Source organism: Lepidochelys kempii, chromosome 18, assembly GCF_965140285.1.
Source record: "Lepidochelys kempii isolate rLepKem1 chromosome 18, rLepKem1.hap1, whole genome shotgun sequence".
NCBI classification, from domain to species: Eukaryota; Metazoa; Chordata; order Testudines; family Cheloniidae; genus Lepidochelys; species Lepidochelys kempii.
Window position 1 is genome coordinate 4,421,112 of NC_136397.1, and position 19,719 is coordinate 4,440,830.

At 45.3% G+C, this 19,719-nt stretch overlaps 1 protein-coding gene across 3 annotated transcripts in view; it reads right to left on the bottom strand.

The window, feature by feature from the left end:
- The window catches only part of CLDN19 (claudin 19), an 86,973-nt gene that overhangs the window by 50,945 nt on the left and 16,309 nt on the right, over nt 1-19,719 (bottom strand). For 2 of the 3 annotated variants that reach the window (XM_073316664.1, XM_078849318.1), the window contains one exon: nt 18,171-18,593. The exons of the other annotated variant lie outside the window; for it this stretch is intronic. In XM_073316664.1, coding sequence (XP_073172765.1) covers nt 18,542-18,593 — 52 coding nt within the window. In that variant the 3' untranslated portion in view covers nt 18,171-18,541. Of the gene's footprint in view, nt 1-18,170; nt 18,594-19,719 lie in introns of those variants that run through there. 3 annotated transcript variants of the gene reach the window in all.

Sequence of the window (19,719 nt, forward strand, 5' to 3'; positions counted from 1 at the left end):
TCTGGTCAGCAGTTCGAACTCTGCTGCCATGGCCCAGGTACACAGGCATCATCCACCCCTCCCTTTTTAAAGGCCCAGGAATTGTTGAAATTTCACTTCCTGTTTACTTGGCGTGGAGACCTCATATCACATCTTCCCAGCTGACCATGGCGGCTCCATGCAGCAAATGCTCTCCTGCTTGGAGCACACCCAAGTTGCTGGATCTGCTAGCACTATGGGGAGAGGAGGCTGTGCAGTCCCAGCTCCGCTTCCGCTGTAGGAACTTCGATACCTACAGTCAGATTTCTTGTGGCTTGGAAAAGAACAACAGACAGGACGTAGTGCAGTGCCATGCGAAGATAAAGATGCTGAGACAGGTCTACCAGAAGGCAAGGGAGGCAAATGGTCGCTCTGGTGCTGTGTTGAAGACCTGCAGCTTCTATAAGCAGCTGGACGCCATCCTTGGCGGTGATTCCCACCTCCACTGCCAAGAGCAGATAGTAGACTCAATCCTGAGGACGAAATCATGGACGAGGAGGTTGGAGGATGATGTGGAGCAGATGGCAGGGTCATCCAGTGGTGTGGTGAGTCGGGACCTCTTTTCCACTCTGGAGGGGTCTAGTCAGTCCCAGCAGTCCATCTCTGGTGTGCATGACGCAGGAGAGGAGCGCCCTGGTAAGTGGTCTTTTTGAGTTGATGCTGCTCAGTTATATGAGGTAAAGCTGGCCTTTGCTCTGTATAGTCTAGAAGTAGGTGAAGGGACAGAAATGTACAAGATCAGCTGTGTTTGAGTGTGCTCCACGTTCCTCTGTGCAGCAAAGCAGCGCACTGAACAGTGTTGGTGCACACTGAGATTTCATGGAATCCTCAGGCGAGATCTCTAGGAAACTTTCCTGGAGGTACCCTCAAATCCTCTGCTGAAGATTGCTTGGCAGAGCTGCTTTGTTCCTTCCCCCTTTGTAGGAAACTTTCCCATGCCAATCAGCAATTGCTTGTGCAGGGACAAAAGTGGCACACAGATGAGCAGCATAGGGCCCAGGTCTGAAGCTGCACGCATTGGAACCGCACCCTGAAAGAAATCTTTCCTGATCCCACTTCTGGCCTTCAAGCAACCCCTGAGTCTCACCAAGCTCATCATTAGAAGCAAGCTCCTCACAAACTAGGACTCACCAACTCAAAGCAACCCCAGGCCCTGCCATAACAACAGATGCAAAACCAGCAGACATATCTATTGCTGTGACAATCAATACTCCCCACAACACACTGCTCAAGTTCCAGGGGTCCAACACATGCATATAGCAACATATGGATAGTGCATCCCATGCACTAAATACCCGAATTACGACTATGTGGGTGAAACCAGACAATTGCTACACTCGTATGAACTCACACAGGAAAATGATAAAAGACAAAAATACCATATCACCCCTGGGCAAACACTTTTCACAAAATGATCAGTCCATATCTGACCTCTCAGTCCTGGTCCTCAAATGAAACCTGCACAACACTGTCAAAAGATGAGCTGGGAGTGTAAACCTGTCATGTACCAGGGAACATTCTGTACACAAATTCTCACTAAGAAAATAGTTTTATAATATTTTAAGGGATGTCTGGGAGAAAGTAATATCTGATCTTTATTATGATAGTTTGAGGATAAATCACCTACAAAATGCTACATGACACATAAAGCCTGATCACTGACCCCCTGGTTTAGTCTCCTTGAGGTGGAAAATTAAAAGTTGACCTTCAGATTACCATGGCTCTCTTTATAGTACTGATAATTCCCCCCACAGGTAGCTAAATAGGAAAGCAGCACTTGCTTCCCAAAATTCCATTGGTTTGTAATGCAGAATGAAATAAATTGAGCTCCCGGCTTACACAGATTTTTAGTTTAATGCAGAGCATGCAGGAGAGATTATTTATTGATTCCTGGAAGTGAAATACAGTGACAAAAGTCAGCTGCTTAACAGGGGAGGCTATCTAATGAAGGTGATGCTGGAAGAGGTCTTACTACATGTTGGAGATACTCTGAAGATGTTTCAGGAGCAGAAGTTGATGAAGAAGGGTGTATGCAATTTTTTTTTTTTGTAATGGAAAGGTAAGGTTAGTGGTTTGTTCCAGAATGTGATTGTATTCTGTGAGATACCACAGTAACGAGTGTGAGTAGCTGGATAGCTAGTAAAATGGATTAAAAACCATGTGAATCCAACAGACCGATGCTATATATGAAGTTTTACATTAGCAGAAGTGTCTAGAAAATGAATACTCCAAGCCAAAGCACAGCATCCTGAACTCTTAATTTTATTGTGACTAGGGATAACACCTTGGGAGTGGTGGCACCTCAAGCTAGCTGATATATTTTAGCAGAAATTTTTTCCTGCTTTCCTCTCTGCCTTTTTAAAATTTCCCCACCTTTGAAAAAGATAGAGAGCAGCAAAAGGAAAAACAAAATTCTCTGCCACTCAGCAACTTTTCCAAAGTTGGACAAGTTTTGAAAAATTAGAATTAGAAATTGGGGAAAAAAAGTGAGAGAAACCCCTCCCCCAAAACCCAGCCATCATTCATCCTATTGGATTCATTAACAACAACATAAACAACAAAAACAACAATGAAAAGTGCAGTGGGGACAAGGTACAAAAAAATAAAAAATTTTAGATTTTTTTTCCATTTTCAAAAATTGAAATTAAAATGTAATACAAAATGAAAATTTTATTTTGTTTTGTTTCAACATTTCATAAGGGAAAAAAACCCCAGGTGCTTCCACCAGTTCTTGTGGCATCTTTGAATCTGGAGTTGCAGCTAGCAAGAGATGTGAAGGGTAACAAGAAGGGTTTCTACAGGTATGTTGGAAACAAGAAGAAGATCAGGAAAAGTGTAGGACCCTTACTGAAAGGGAGAGGCAACCTAGTGACAGATTATATGGAAAAAGCTGAAGTACTCAATGCTTTTTTTGCCTCGGAGTTCACAGACAAGGTCAGCTCCCACACTGCTGTCCTGGGCGACACAGTATGGGAAAGAGGTGAGCAGCCCTCAGTGGTCAAAGAACAGGTTAAAGACTATTTAGAAAAGGTGGACATGCACAAGTCCATGGGTCCAGATCTAATGCATCCGAGAGTGCTGAGGGAATTGGCTGATGTGATTGCAGAGCCATTGGCCATTATCTTTGAAAACTCATGGTGATCGGCGGAGGTCCTGGACTATTGGAAAAAGGCAAATATAGTGCCCATCTTTAAAAAAGGGAAGAAGGAGAACCTGGGGAACTACAGACCCTGGTCAAACTCACCTCAGTCCCTGGAAAAATCATGGATCAGGTACACAAGAAAACCATTTTAAAGCACTTGGAGGAGAGGAAGGTGATCAGGAACAGTCAACATGATTTACCAAGGGCAAGTCATGCCTGACCAACCTGATTGCCTTCTATGATGAGATAACTGGCTCTGTGGATATGGGGAAAGAGGTGGACATGATATATCTTGATTTTAGCAAATTGTACATCTCAATCCCAAGAGACAGTTGCATCCACCTGCTATGGGGATTGTACCTGCACCCTGTGATGGGCATCAATGGTCATTCATAGTGGCAATCCATAGTAAATCATATGGATAACGAATAATCATTGGGGGAGGGAAAGAATGTTGGGCAGATTCTATATCCTGCCAGGTAGGGCCCTCACCTAGCGTATAGGTGACCCAGGTTCAAGCCGTTCCTCCTGTGACTGTGTACTTGTTTATGCAAAGTGGAACAGCTGCAACAGCCTCCAGTGCTTATGGCACTCACTTAAGAGAGTGAAAATGTAAGGGCAAATACCTTCTCCTTAGTGGAGGGGGAGGGACATAAACTGGTGTCTTCAACATCAAAATGCCTGGAAGCTTAAATGAAAAAATTCACGTAGGTCAAAACAAAGGGTTTTATTTCACCGATTTTTTTTTTAACTTTCAATGAGCCAAAAATTTCAAAAAACTTCAGTTTTTGGTTCAACATGAAAAAAAACTTTGTCTTTGATGTTCCAGAATTGCCAGGGAACTGAAGAATTTCTTATTCAGCCAGCCCAATGGGAGCCTGCTCTCTAGGCAATTAGATAAGGTGATGTGGTGCCCTTATCAAAGGCAGCTCTGTTCCAGCTCTGGCCACTGGGAAGCCACAAGTGAGTTCTGATTCCCATATGTCATCCAGCCTTGTCATGCACAAGCTCCCAGTGGAACTGTCTTAATGGCAGTAAAATGTTCATGTTCCGTCTAGTGCTACACAAATATATTATTATCATTCCTTTAACAGTCACACCATTTTTAACTCTTGGTAAGGTTCCAGACTCTGCCGTGGCTGCTAAATCGCAAGGTCAGATATCTTGTTTGCTAAGCTGAGACTTGAACTAGCCCTTTGTTTTGCACTTTGTTCGTCTTAGGATGGCTCTCAGCCAGTCAATTCCGAGTCTTGGGGCCAGTTTAGTAGAGTTGCATAGAACACATTGTTGTGGGGGCAAAGATCTTAGTGGCAGTTCATCAGTTGAGAGAGAGGCCTTTTTCTCAGGACTTCCCCGCAGTACCATCGCTTATCCAGGAGCCTGAGTTCCCAGGGCTTCATCACTATAGTGCTCATGTACTAAGGCTGACTTAAGAGTCAATACTTGGATATTTTTCTCTTTTGCTCTGCTGCAGATTTTCAGGCACCCATCGCAACGTTCACATTTGTAAGTGGATATTAGCTTTTGCCTCAGCCAGAGTAGAATACATATGCCATGCCTGAGGCCCTGGGTCTCTCTCCTATCCGCAAGGCCAGTAGATAGTCACTGTGGCCCAGATCCACAAAGGTACTTAGGTGCCTAAAACCCAGATTTTGGGGCTATTGTAATAATTAAAACTGCTGCTTGGCTGCTGCCTAACCCTGCAGGTGCCTAAATGTTCAGAATAAACGTTCCCAATGTGTCTACATTTCTGCCTCTGGGCATTCACACTGCTGCATCCCTCTAGGCGCCCTGACGCCTAAGCCCCAGCATGAGCCAGAAACTGGGGGAAGGAGGACACACCGTCCTCTGCCTATCTTGCCTGTGGGACATGATCTGATAGACATGCTCAGAGCATGCTTCCTGCATTGCAGCCCTTTAAAATCTAGACAACAAGGTGGTGCTGTCTCCTTTATAATTTGTAGCCCTGTGGTTAAAGCACTCACCCAGGATGTGTAAGACCTTGGTTTGATTCCCATCCCCTCCAGTGGGGAAAAGGGAGAGAGGGCCTGAACCAGTGGGCCATGGGATATTCTGAGCCCTCAGTCTCTCCTGGTGAAGCTATTCCACTTTGGATTCATACTTAAATTGCCATTGGGTGAGAATGACTCTAAAATCTGGCGGCTAAAGCCCCTGTTGGCAAGATGGGACGACTCAGGGTCCAGTCCCCCTGGTCCAATGACAGTTTAACTATTTGTACACAGTGGAACAGCTTCAACAGGGGACATGAAGGAAGCCCCAGGGAAATGCTGTCAGACCGTGGTGCAAATTTCATGTCTAGTTTTCAAAAAATTGTGGGAGTTGTGTGGAGTGAGGCAAGGTAACAGCTGCCCACTCTCATCCAGAAATGAATGGTCTGGTGGAAAGATTTCATGTAACTTTGAAAGCTGTATTGAAAATGTGTGTCACCATGTGAGAGAATGACTGGGATGTGTTACTCCCTTGTTAGTTATTTGCATACAGAAATGTACCCCAAGAATATACTGGCTTTGACCCCTTGATCTCTTGTATGGGAGACAGGTGAGGGGACCCCTAGATTTAATCCAAGGCTCTTAGGAGGGTAGCACTGAGGAGCTAGGACAGAATGGATGGGAGCATGTCACACAATGAATAACCGATAATGGAACAGAACCTTGAAAGGAGTCAGGAATCGCAGATGACTTGGCATGACAGGAATGCTGAAGAAAGATGGTTTGATACTGGTGATTTGATGTTAGTGCTGATTCCAATGAGGAAAAACAAAATGCACGATTGTTGGGAAGGACCGTGTGAGGTGCTAGAGAGAGTGAACCAAGTCACTTACAGTGCACTCTAGCCCCAGTGCAGGGGAGATGTACAAACTGTACATGTCGACAGATTTAGAGCTTGCCAGGAAAGGGAGATGGGAGTCAATGTGATTTGTTGTGCTGATGAGGGAACGTTTAATGCCCCTTTAATTGATTTGAAGAGGTTCCTCTGGAGAGCACTGAGATGTGGGAGAGTCTGAAACCCACCCAAAAGCAGGCAATGTCAGCCCTTTTAAAGCACCATAAACAGGTAATTCCAACCAGCCAAGTTTAAGGGACAGAATTCTACATTCCATTGAAACTACTCTGCTCCTAGCAAAGCACATTGTTCTAAAGGAGAGATGCAGAAGCAAATTCAGGAGGTGGAAAGCCTGCTGGAAATGGGGGTGATTACTACATTAAAAAGCCCCTGGGTGTCTCATATTGTGATGGTAACTAAAAAGGATAAAACCATGAGGTTTTGTGTGGACTTTATGGGGTTAAATTCTATCACCCAAATTCTATCACCCATAGCCCACATCCTGAATAGAGGACCTACTGAATCCCTTGGGGTGAGGGGGGTGTACAAAGTTCATAAGAAGTCTGGACTTAACTTGTGGGTATTGGCAAATTCCCTTAGATGCTGTTGACCAAGAAAAATCCGCTTTTATAGTGAAATCTTGCCTATATGAGTTTAAGGTTATGCCCTTTGGATTAGTCAATGCAGAGGCCACCTTCCAGAGGCTTGTCAAGGAAGTGTTGCAAGGATTAGAAACCTTTGCCAGGGCCTAATAGATGGCTTGGCGATTTTCAGTAGCTTGTGGTGAGATCACTTGAACCATGTAGGAATTGTGTTACAAAGGCTGAGAGAAGCCAACCTCACTGTTATGACTCCAAATTCAGGGGGGGAGGGGGGGGCTGCAGAGGTATCTTACCGAGGACACAGGGTGGATAGTGGGTTTGTTCACCCGGACCCTTTAAAAGTAGAAGCTATTCAGGGTTGGCCTGCCCCACAAACACAGAAGCCGGCTCAATCCTTTATTGTTCTGGCCAACTCTTATAGGTTTGTAAAGATGTTTAGTGACATTGTGGGCTCATAACAGACCTTAAAAAAAGTGGAAACCAGAGTCGGTGGTGTGAACAAAGGTCCGTGAAAAAGGCTTTCGGAACATAAAAGAAACTTTGTCTAAAAAGCCTGTTTTGGTCAGTCCTGATTTCAGCAAACCTTTGTGCTGTGCACTGAGGCTTCTAGGTATAGTGCTAATGCAGGATGGTATGGGAAACAAGCGATATCCCATTGCCTGCTTGAGTAAAAAACTGACCCCTACTGAACAGAACTATGCTGTCATTGAGCGGGAAGGCTATGCCATTGTTTGGGCTGCTAAGCAACTAAAATCTTATTTATATAATAAAAATTATAAGGTTTTGACATATCATGCCTCTCTAGTATGGTTCCATCAAGGTAAGGGCACCAATTCCAGACTATTAGGGTTCCAGACTATAGTCATAGAATCATAGAATCATAGAATCATAGAATATCAGGATTGGAAGGGACCCCAGAAGGTCATCTAGTCCAACCCCCTGCTCAAAGCAGGACCAATTCCCAGTTAAATCATCCCAGCCAGGGCTTTGTCAAGCCTGACCTTAAAAACCTCTAAGGAAGAAGATTCTACCACCTCCCTAGGTAACGCATTCCAGTGTTTCACCACCCTCTTAGTGAAAAAGTTTTTCCTAATATCCAATCTAAACCTCCCCCACTGCAACTTGAGACCATTACTCCTCGTTCTGTCATCTGCTACCATTGAGAACAGTCTAGAGCCATCCTCTTTGGAACCCCCTTTCAGGTAGTTGAAAGCAGCTATCAAATCCCCCCTCATTCTTCTCTTCTGCAGGCTAAACAATCCCAGCTCCCTCAGCCTCTCCTCATAACTCATGTGTTCCAGTCCCCTAATCATTTTTGTTGCCCTTCGCTGGACTCTCTCCAATTTATCCACATCCTTCTTGAAGTGTGGGGCCCAAAACTGGACACAGTACTCCAGATGAGGCCTCACCAATGTCGAATAGAGGGGAACGATCACGTCCCTCGATCTGCTCGCTATGCCCCTACTTATACATCCCAAAATGCCATTGGCCTTCTTGGCAACAAGGGCACACTGCTGACTCATATCCAGCTTCTCGTCCACTGTCACCCCTAGGTCCTTTTCCGCAGAACTGCTGCCTAGCCATTCGGTCCCTAGTCTGTAGCTGTGCATTGGGTTCTTCCGTCCTAAGTGCAGGACCCTGCACTTATCCTTATTGAACCTCATCAGATTCCTTTTGGCCCAATCTTCCAATTGGTCTAGGTCCTTCTGTATCCTATCCCTCCCCTCCAGCGTATCTACCACTCCTCCCAGTTTAGTATCATCCGCAAATTTGCTGAGAGTGCAATCCACACCATCCTCCAGATCATTTATGAAGATATTGAATAAAACCGGCCCCAGGACCGACCCTTGGGGCACTCCACTTGATACCAGCTGCCAACTAGACATGGAGCCATTGATCACTACCCGTTGAGCCCGACAATTTAGCCAGCTTTCTACCCACCTTATAGTGCATTCATCCAGCCCATACTTCCTTAACTTGCTGACAAGAATACTATGGGAGACCGTGTCAAAAGCTTTGCTAAAGTCAAGAAACAATACATCCACTGCTTTCCCTTCATCCACAGAACCAGTAATCTCATCGTAAAAGGTGATTAGATTAGTCAGGCATGACCTTCCCTTGGTGAATCCATGCTGGCTGTTCCTGATCACTTTCCTCTCATGCAAGTGCTTCAGGATTGATTCTTTGAGGACCTGCTCCATGATTTTTCCAGGGACTGAGGTGAGGCTGACTGGCCTGTAGTTCCCAGGATCTTCCTTCTTCCCTTTTTTAAAGATTGGCACTACATTAGCCTTTTTCCAGTCATCCGGGACTTCCCCGGTTCGCCACGAGTTTTCAAAGATAATGGCCAGTGGCTCTGCAATCACAGCCGCCAATTCCTTCAGCACTCTCGGATGCAACTCGTCCGGCCCCATGGACTTGTGCACGTCCAGCTTTTCTAAATAGTCCCTAACCACCTCTATCTCCACAGAGGGCTGGCCATCTTTTCCCCATTTTGTGATGCCCAGCGCAGCAGTCTGGGAGCTGACCTTGTTAGTGAAAACAGAGGCAAAAAAAGCATTGAGTACATTAGCTTTTTCCATATCCTCTGTCGCTAGGTTGCCTCCCTCATTCAGTAAGGGGCCCACACATTCCTTGGCTTTCTTCTTGTTGCCAACATACCTGAAGAAACCCTTCTTGTTACTCTTGACATCTCTCGCTAGCTGCAGCTCCAGGTGCGATTTGGCCCTCCTGATAACATTCCTACATGCCCGAGCAATATTTTTATACTCTTCCCTGGTCATATGTCCAACCTTCCACTTCTTGTAAGCTTCTTTTTTATGTTTAAGATCGGCTAGGATTTCACCATTAAGCCAAGCTGGTCGCCTGCCATATTTACTATTCTTTCGACTCATCGGGATGGTTTGTCCCTGTAACCTCAACAGGGATTCCTTGAAATACAGCCAGCTCTCCTGGACTCCTTTCCCCTTCAAGTTAGTCCCCCAGGGGATCCTGGCCATCCGTTCCCTGAAGGAGTCAAAGTCTGCTTTCCTGAAGTCCAGGGTCCGTATCCTGCTGCTTACCTTTCTTCCCTGCGTCAGGATCCTGAACTCAACCAACTCATGGTCACTGCCTCCCAGATTCCCATCCACTTTTGCTTCCCCCACTAATTCTACCCGGTTTGTGAGCAGCAGGTCAAGAAAAGCGCCCCCCCTAGTTGGCTCCTCTAGCACTTGCGCCAGGAAATTGTCCCCTACGCTTTCCAAAAACTTCCTGGATTGTCTATGCACCGCTGTATTGCTCTCCCAGCAGATATCAGGAAAATTAAAGTCACCCATGAGAATCAGGGCATGCGATCTAGTAGCTTCCGTGAGCTGCCGGAAGAAAGCCTCATCCACCTCATCCCCCTGGTCCGGTGGTCTATAGCAGACTCCCACCACTACATCACTCTTGTTGTACACACTTCTAAACTTAATCCAGAGACACTCAGGTTTTTCTGCAGTTTCGTACCGGAGCTCTGAGCAGTCATACTGCTCCCTTACATACAGTGCTACTCCCCCACCTTTTCTGCCCTGCCTGTCCTTCCTGAACAGTTTATAACCATCCATGACAGTACTCCAGTCATGTGAGTTATCCCACCAAGTCTCTGTTATTCCGATCACGTCATAGTTCCTTGACATCACCAGGACCTCCAGTTCTCCCTGCTTGTTTCCAAGGCTTTGTGCATTTGTATATAAGCACTTGAGATAACCTGTTGATCGCCCCTCATTGCCAGTATGAGGCAGGAGCCCTCCCCTCACAGACATTCCTGCCTGTGCTTCCTCCCGGTATCCCGCTTTCCCACTTACCTCAGGGCTTTGGTCTCCTTCCCCCGGTGAACCTAGTTTAAAGCCCTCCTCACTAGGTTAGCCAGCCTGCTGGCAAAGATGCTCTTCCCTCTTTTTGTAAGATGGAGCCCGTCTCTGCCCAGCACTCCTCCTTCATGGAACACCATCCCATGGTCAAAGAAACCAAAGCCTTCTCTCCGACACCACCTGCGTAGCCATTCGTTGACTTCCACGATTCGACGCTCCCTACCTAGGCCTTTTCCTTCCACGGGGAGGATGGACGAGAACACCACTTGCGCCTCCAACTCCTTTATTCTTCTTCCTAGAGCTACATAGTCCGCAGTGATCCGCTCAAGGTCATTCTTGGCAGTATCATTGGTGCCCACGTGGAGAAGCAGGAAGGGGTAGCGATCCGAGGGCTTGATGAGTCTCGGCAGTCTCTCCGTCACATCACGAATCTTAGCCCCTGGCAAGCAGCAGACTTCTCGGTTTTCCCGGTCAGGGCGGCAGATAGATGACTCAGTCCCCCGGAGGAGAGAGTCCCCGACCACCACCACCCGCCTTCTCCTCTTGGGGGTGGTGGTCGTGGAACCCCCAACCTCAGGACAGCGCATCTCAGTCCATCAGATGAAATTCGTGTTGATAAATGAAAAGTAATGCACATTGGAAAACATAATCCCAACTTTATATATAAAATGACGGGGTCTAAATTAGCTGTTACCACTCAAGAAAGAGATCTTGGGGTCATCGTGGATAGTTCTCTGAAATCATCCACTCACTGTGCAGTGGCAGTCAAAAAAGCGAACAGAATGTTGGGAATCATTAAGAAAGGGATCGATAATAAGACAGAAAATATCATGTTGCCTCTATATAAATCCATGGTACATCCACACCTTGGATACTGTGTGCAGATGTGGTCGCCCCATCTCAAAAAAGATATGTTGGAATTGGAAAAGGTTCAGAAAAGGTCAACAAAAACTATTAGGGGTATGAAATGGCTTCTGTATGAGGAGAGATTAATAAGACTGGGACTTTTCAGCTTGGAAAAGAGACAACTAAGGGGGGATATGATAGAGGTCTATAAAATCATGACTGGTGTGGCAAAAATAAATCAGGAATGGTTATTTACTCCTTCTCATAACACAAGAAGTAAGGGGTCACCAAATGAAATTAATAGGCAGCAGGTTTAAAACAATAAAAGGAAGTATTTTTTCACACAACGCACAGTCTCCCTGTGGAACTTCTTGCCAGACGATGTTGTGAAGGCCAATTTCTTCAAAAAAGAACTAGATAAGTTCATGGAGGATAGGTCCATCAATGGTTATTAGCCAGGATGGGCAAGGATGGTGTCCCTAGTCTTTGTTTGCCAGAAGCTGGGAATGGGTGACAGGGGATGAATCACCTGTTCTGTTCATTCCCTCTGGGTCACCTGGCATTGGCCATTGTCCGAAGACAGGATACTGGGTTAGATGGACCTTTGGTCTGACTCACTAAGGCCATTCTTATGTTCTTATTATGGTGGAGCCTAGTTCTGCAGGAATTTGACATGGAAATAGTCCATAGCAAGAGGAAAGAAAATATAGTGGCTGATGCCTTAGCAAGACTAGGGGGATTCTAGGACATCAGTGACACCCCTTCTGACATCAGTTTTGCATTGGGGGGGTGTGATGCTGTTGGACCAGGTGCCAGCTATTGTCAAGGCTGTAGGCATCAGCTGAGTGCTGACAAATTCATAGCTAGAAACCAGACCAGCTCACCTGTATGTTAGTACTGTGAGAGCTAGATGTTAGACTTGTAAGGATGTATTTAGTGGTTTGACTCTATAAAAGGCTTGTAAGTTGCTGTATGCCTTACTCTGACTTGTAGTGTCTGTAGCCCATGCTATAAGGTAATATGAAAATTTTGCTTTATAATTGTAAAAATGCCTGCTCTGAACTTGTGAAGTCACACAGGAGGCGTGTTCCCCCGGCCCATTAAGGAGGACTATCAAAACTAAGTGGGCCATTGTAGGACAAAAACTTTGCTGATTGCCCCATCCACCCATGAAGAAGTTGCGTGCAGATATGCTCGTTCCATCAGTTTGAACTCTGGGTGAAGGTCATATAAAAATGCTCACAGGAAGAAATAGTTTGCTGTTTGGATCTCAGAAGGGCTGGAGCTAAGGGACAAAAGCAGAAATCCCTAGGGACCGCCTGGGTTAGCCCTAAAAGACATTCAATGCTGACGGATTACTACATCTACATATTTAGAAAAGCTGGACGTGCACAAGTCCATGGGGCCGGACGAGTTGCATCCGAGAGTGCTGAAGGAATTGGCGGCTGTGATTGCAGAGCCACTGGCCATTATCTTTGAAAACTCGTGGCGAACCGGGGAAGTCCCGGATGACTGGAAAAAGGCTAATGTAGTGCCAATCTTTAAAAAAGGGAAGAAGGAAGATCCTGGGAACTACAGGCCAGTCAGCCTCACCTCAGTCCCTGGAAAAATCATGGAGCAGGTCCTCAAAGAATCAATCCTGAAGCACTTGCATGAGAGGAAAGTGATCAGGAACAGCCAGCATGGATTCACCAAGGGAAGATCATGCCTGACTAATCTAATCGCCTTTTACGATGAGATTACTGGTTCTGTGGATGAAGGGAAAGCAGTGGATGTATTGTTTCTTGACTTTAGCAAAGCTTTTGACACGGTCTCCCATAGTATTCTTGTCAGCAAGTTAAGGAAGTATGGGCTGGATGAATGCACTATAAGGTGGGTAGAAAGCTGGCTAAATTGTCGGGCTCAACGGGTAGTGATCAATGGCTCCATGTCTAGTTGGCAGCCGGTATCAAGTGGAGTGCCCCAAGGGTCGGTCCTGGGGCCGGTTTTATTCAATATCTTCATAAATGATCTGGAGGATGGTGTGGATTGCACTCTCAGCAAATTTGTGGATGATACTAAACTGGGAGGAGTGGTAGATACGCTGGAGGGGAGGGATAGGATACAGAAGGACCTAGGCCAATTGGAAGATTGGGCCAAAAGGAATCTGATGAGGTTCAATAAGGATAAGTGCAGGGTCCTGCACTTAGGACGGAAGAACCCAATGCACAGCTACAGACTAGGGACCAAATGGCTAGGCAGCAGTTCTGCGGAAAAGGACCTAGGGGTGACAGTGGACGAGAAGCTGGATATGAGTCAGCAGTGTGCCCTTGTTGCCAAGAAGGCCAATGGCATTTTGGGATGTATAAGTAGGGGCATAGCGAGCAGATCGAGGGACGTGATCGTTCCCCTCTATTCGACATTGGTGAGGCCTCATCTGGAGTACTGTGTCCAGTTTTGGGCCCCACACTTCAAGAAGGATGTGGATAAATTGGAGAGAGTCCAGCGAAGGGCAACAAAAATGATTAGGGGACTGGAACACATGAGTTATGAGGAGAGGCTGAGGGAGCTGGGATTGTTTAGCCTGCAGAAGAGAAGAATGAGGGGGGATTTGATAGCTGCTTTCAACTACCTGAAAGGGGGTTCCAAAGAGGATGGCTCTAGACTGTTCTCAATGGTAGCAGATGACAGAACGAGGAGTAATGGTCTCAAGTTGCAGTGGGGGAGGTTTAGATTGGATATTAGGAAAAACTTTTTCACTAAGAGGGTGGTGAAACACTGGAATGCGTTACCTAGGGAGGTGGTAGAATCTCCTTCCTTAGAGGTTTTTAAGGTCAGGCTTGACAAAGCCCTGGCTGGGATGATTTAACTGGGAATTGGTCCTGCTTTGAGCAGGGGGTTGGACTAGATGACCTTCTGGGGTCCCTTCCAACCCTGATATTCTATGATTCTATGATTCTGTGATCTCTGTCACCTTTTGGAACCATAGACTGTAACTCATTTGTGCTTATATTGTGCCTGCTTTAACCTGTAAATAACTCTCATTTCTTTTTCCTAGTTTATAAATCCTTAGTTAGTTTGCTATAGGATTGGCTACCAGCATTGTCTTTGGTGTGAGATCCAAGGTACAAATTAATCTGGGGTAAGTGACTGGTCACAACCTGACTATTTTGTGATATTTGGTGTAAGTGAGCACTTACCAGCTTGGCTCGGTGGCAAGATAGACTGGAGTGCCCAAGGGGACTGTCTGTAGCTCCAGGATAAGATTATTGTAGTACTTTGGGAGTTCACATTTGTTACTGGGTTTGTGAAATCTAATTATAAAACGTATCACCCATCTGGGATGTCTGCCCTGAGGCTGGCGCTCACGGTCATGAACCACTCCAGAGAGCGTGGCACTGGCTGTCTTCAAATTCTGCCCATAACTGTCAAAGGGAGCTGAGCACTTGAAAATCTGAGCCTTGCTGTCCGGCGCGGACCAATGTCTGAGGCGTAGATCACTGAGTACTGAAATGCTCTAGTAAAGAGGTACTCCTAAGGACCTAGTCTCTAGCTAATCTGAGCCCCACCGAGCTCTGATTTACTTTGCAGATGGAATTGCCAAACGATGAACTGCAGAGAGGCACAAATATCTCACAGCTGTTACTGTAGCCAGCAGCTTACTGGTCAAAAACATGTTGCCAACGCAGTCAAGACAAGCAAAACTGCCTTCTAAACAGCTATTGCAGCACCCCATAATGTTACCTGACAGGGCTGTGTGTGTCGGGCTGCTGAACCTACAGCCCATCTTAAAGCAAAAGTCCGTTTAAATTAGCAAAGCACAAATCATCGCACCCAATTAGGCACAATCCAAACTCTGAATCAACTGAAAAGAGATTATGTGTTTTATGCACAGCATCTTAAACGACTCCATGCAGGCAGCCTTGGTTAATTAAGACTTTGTTTAGTCACCGGGCTGAAAAATGTCAGTAAATAGGGAATGAACATTCTGGCTTGGAGAGGCCAATTAAGGGAGTTAGTCCAAGAGTGAGTCCTAGGAACAAAGAGTTTGGGCTGAGCTGAGGGCCAGTGCCAAGTCAGTGAGCAGAGATGAGAGTGAAAACCAGTACAAGGATCCTGATGTTCGGGCCTGGCCAACTGCAGACTTCTACTGCTCCCACCACCACAGATCTCCTCTGCATTCCCTCCTCCCACTAGTGCCAGCTCCCCTTTCCTTCCTTCTCCTACAGCTCCCACCCGCCACACTTCCTCCCATTGCCCTCCCCTTTGCCCCCTGTCATGCCTGCACAAATCCAGATTCCAGCAGCACTTCCTCCTCCTCCCTGGCAATGTATGCCCCAACCTGGCGCTGCCTCTGCCTCCATCCTCTCTGCCCCTTCCACCACACCTCCACCTCTCTGTGCCCTCCCACTGTAAGCTCAGACTTCTTCCCACGCTGTCACCCTCCCTTTCTCTGCCCCAAATTGTTCCCATGTGTGAAGATCACCCCAAAGTGCTCCACCCTCCGTGGTCATGCCAAACCAACCCCCCCAGGCTCACCTTAAATTGGTCCTTCGTGCATGCTCACTCTCGCGAGATCTTTCCCAAACCCTCCCCCCACTATGTTCTCCCCATACACTGGCCCTGTGTAATCATCCCAAACTCCTCCTCATTATCTCACCCTAAAGCACTGTACCCCCTTGAGGTGCTCTTCCCTTGATCCCCCCCAAACCCATCCACCATGAGCTCCCACTAAACCACTCCAATTTAAAATCAACCCTAATTTTGAAATTGTGAATGAAAAGGAGGAAATTATTAATATTATATTCCCAAGAGAGGTGAAAAACATGTATAGTAGAAAAGGGAGGAAAGGGATAGATAATAAGACAGAAAATATCATATTGCCTCTATATAAATCCATAGTACCCCCACATCTTGAATACTGCTTGCAGATCTGGTCATCCCATCTCAAAAAAGATATATTGGAATTGGAAAAGGTTCAGAAAAGGGCAACAAAAATAATTAGGGGTATGGAATGGCTGCCATATGAGGAGAAATTAATAAGACTGGGACTTTTCAGTCTGGAAAAGAGACGACTCAGGAGAGATATGATTGAGGTCTATAAAATCATGACTGGTGTAGAGAAAGTAGATAAGGAAGTGTTGGTTACTACTTCTCATAACACAAGAACTAGGGGTCACCAAAAGAAATTAATCGGCAGCAGATTTAAAACAAACAAAAGGAAGTATTTCTTCACACAACGCATAGTCAACCTGTGGAACTATTTGCTCAAGAATGTTGTGAAGGCCAAGACTATAACAGGGTTCAAAAAATAACTACATGAGTTAATGGAGGATAGGTCCATCAATGGCGATTAGCCAGGATGGGCAGGGATGGTGTCCCTAGCCTCTGTTTGCAAGAAGCTGGGAGTGGATGACCGGGAATGGATGACTTGATGATTGCCTGTTCTGTTCATTCCCTCTGAAGCACCTAGCATTGGCCACTGTCAGAAGACAGGATACTGGGCTAGATGGACCTTTGATCTGACCCAGTGTGGACATTCTTATGTTCTTATGTAAAAGAACCTCAGTAAGAGTGTGCGACCAGCATCAAATAGCAAGAGCCTAAAAAGCATAGTGATCCCATTTCACTATGCATTATTACAATATAGCTGGCACAAATGCTAATCATTGTTTGCATTGGGATACACTTTCGCATTGGAAATATAGTTGAAAGTTTTCTTTTTAAAAACAGTAATCATTTTATGACAGTCATTTTTGTAACTTGCTCTAAAGGCTTAAAAACTAGTAAGCAGCTCTGAAACTCATTCACCACCACAGGAAGCGTATTGCAGGGCCCACCGCTCCTGAGCCCCAATTCTATGTCATAGCCGCAGGGCGACTGTCTGAAACAAACACAGCTGACCATGTCTTTAGAGACTGTACCATTCAGCTCTGTGTTTCACAGGGCCTTGTAGAAGTCTTCCACTCTCACTGGCAGCATAGTCAGGAGAGCAAAAAGATGAGACTTTGTTCTTCTGGACAGTCGTGTGGTTAAGTAAATGAGACAGTTCTCAGCTGTGGTAGCCCATGAGCTCTGCCAGTAGGGTTATTGTGCAGATCCTCAGATCCTACTACCTTGTCTGTAAAATGTGGGGAATGATCCCCTAGTCCTTGCTCAGTAATAGGGGCTGTGAGCAATTAACACCAACCCTTTGGACAGGTGAGACTTGTGGTGGGCCCCAGACAGCCTGGGTGCCATGCTGCGATACAGTGTTATTTCAGCTCCATGCCAGGCTGCAGCGATATCTGCAGCACATGTCCAGGTGTGTTTATTTTCTCTCTCATTTTGTGATTTCCCCTCCATTTCTGTTAAATAGCTAATAAAATATCGAGGACCTGAATTGGCTTTCTGAGCGACAAGCTACATCATCTAGGCATGGGCCTCCCATTGACTTTCAGTGAGGCTCAGGGCTTGTCTACATGGTCAGTTAGCAAGTGCCAAGCTGGGGTGTGAATCTACAGTCACTAGCCTGCCGCATACTGTTGGCTTGCAGCCTGCTACCGTGCATTAAAGTGTGCACCAACTCACTCTCATTTCAAAGTGGAGTAGATCGAACCCTTAGGCTTCCAGTGGGTGAGTCACTTTTGAAAATGGGACTTAGGCCTAGCAACGCCTAAATACCATTAAAAATCTCAACCTTCCCGCCTTGGAGAGAGATTGGACTCTGACCTTGGGAGACCCAGGAGCAGGGAACTAATTGGGAAGAACATATAGGTTGCAATCTTTTTCCTTAAATCACACCACAGGAGGATTTGCAAATCACCTGAGAGGTACAGAGTCTGGTTACAAGAACTTTCTGGGGGTTTGCATAAAAGGAGCTGTAGATTTTAAAGAGTAAAAGAGAGGCAAGCATTTAGAAAGATGGCAAAGACCAAAAATATTTTATTAACCTTTGAGTTGTGATTTTTAGTATAAACAATCAAAAGACATTTGAAATTCAAACCTGTATAATTCCCCTTAAGTATATTTTGGACCATAGAAAAGTTAATACAATTTTCAATTAAAAGAATAAAAACATTCTTATACACAGTGCTGTACTCTTTGTATAAAAAGATCTTTCAGAAAATGTGTCACAGGTTTCTTTTAAAATCCTTGCTATAGTAGTGTCACTTAAATTTTTTGGACTTTTTTTGAAGGAAACACAATAAGCTGGGTTCAGACAAACAACCACTGCTCTCCCCTGATGGGTGAAGACAGACTATAAACACTGCTCTCCCCTGATGGGTGAAGACAGACTATAAACACTGCTCTCCCCTGATGGGTGAAGAAGACATTTTTACATTGGGTCTGAAATTCAAAAGAGAGAGAGAGCTGTTAGTGCTGAGTTATGCAGAAAAAACAGCAAATAGGGCAGAAAGACCATACACTGCTCCCTTCCCTACTGATCTTCAATGCACCCATCCACCCAGGTTTCAGCAAAACACCTGATAGTTTGACAAAATTCCACTTGAAAAATTAGTTTGAATTTGGCATAGATTTTAAAAAAACAAACCGCTCCTGTGGACTAAAAACTGGCTGCAAACCAAGGAGAATGAGAATTTAATGATATAAGGGGCTGTGTCTAGAGGCTATGAGGACTGATGTTATAACCAGTCACTTTAAATAGCTGCATATCATGATCTGGAGAACGGTGTTAAACGCTAATTTGATTTGCAGATGCTAGTAAACTGGGAGGTCTGAACCATGTAAACAGAAATAACCCCCAGGGACCTACAGAGATTAGCAATGTGGGCAGGAAGTAACAATAGAGAACACCACTTCGAGAAATGCAAAGTAGGCATCTGGGGGGTAAATAAATCAAAATATTCCATGGGAGCCATTGGCTTCCCTAACACAGGGAGGCACTGTCCATCTTTAATATAGGGCCAGATTTTTAAAGGTATTTAGACTTAAAGATGTAGGTACCTTAGAGACTAACAAATTTATTTGAGCATAAGGGATGAAGTGAGCTGTAGCTCACGAAAGCTTATGCTCAAATAAATTGGTTAGTCTCTAAGGTGCCACAAGTACTCCTGTTCTTTTTGTGGATACAGACTAACATGGCTGCTACTCTGAAAGACGTAGGTAGACACTAGTCATCTAACTCCCATTGATTTCAATGGCACTATTCCCGAGGGCATGTTCTACCCAGTGCAACTAAGGGGTCCAGAACTGGGCCCTATGTCAATATCTCACAAGCTGTTTCTCAGAGAAATGAACGTACTGAGATGCCTTAACAGAATTCTTGTCTGTCTATTTAACAGAGCAACTTTTGTATTTTTCAGGTGACCTGCCCTCAAAGACCAAGTGTTACTTTTCCAGAGTATTAGAGGCACTTTAAAAAAAATATTGTTATGCTGTTTCTGAAGTGAGTGAGAATCAGTAGAGAATTGACACTGGTATGTGACCGATTTAAAAGTTATCAATATCTTTC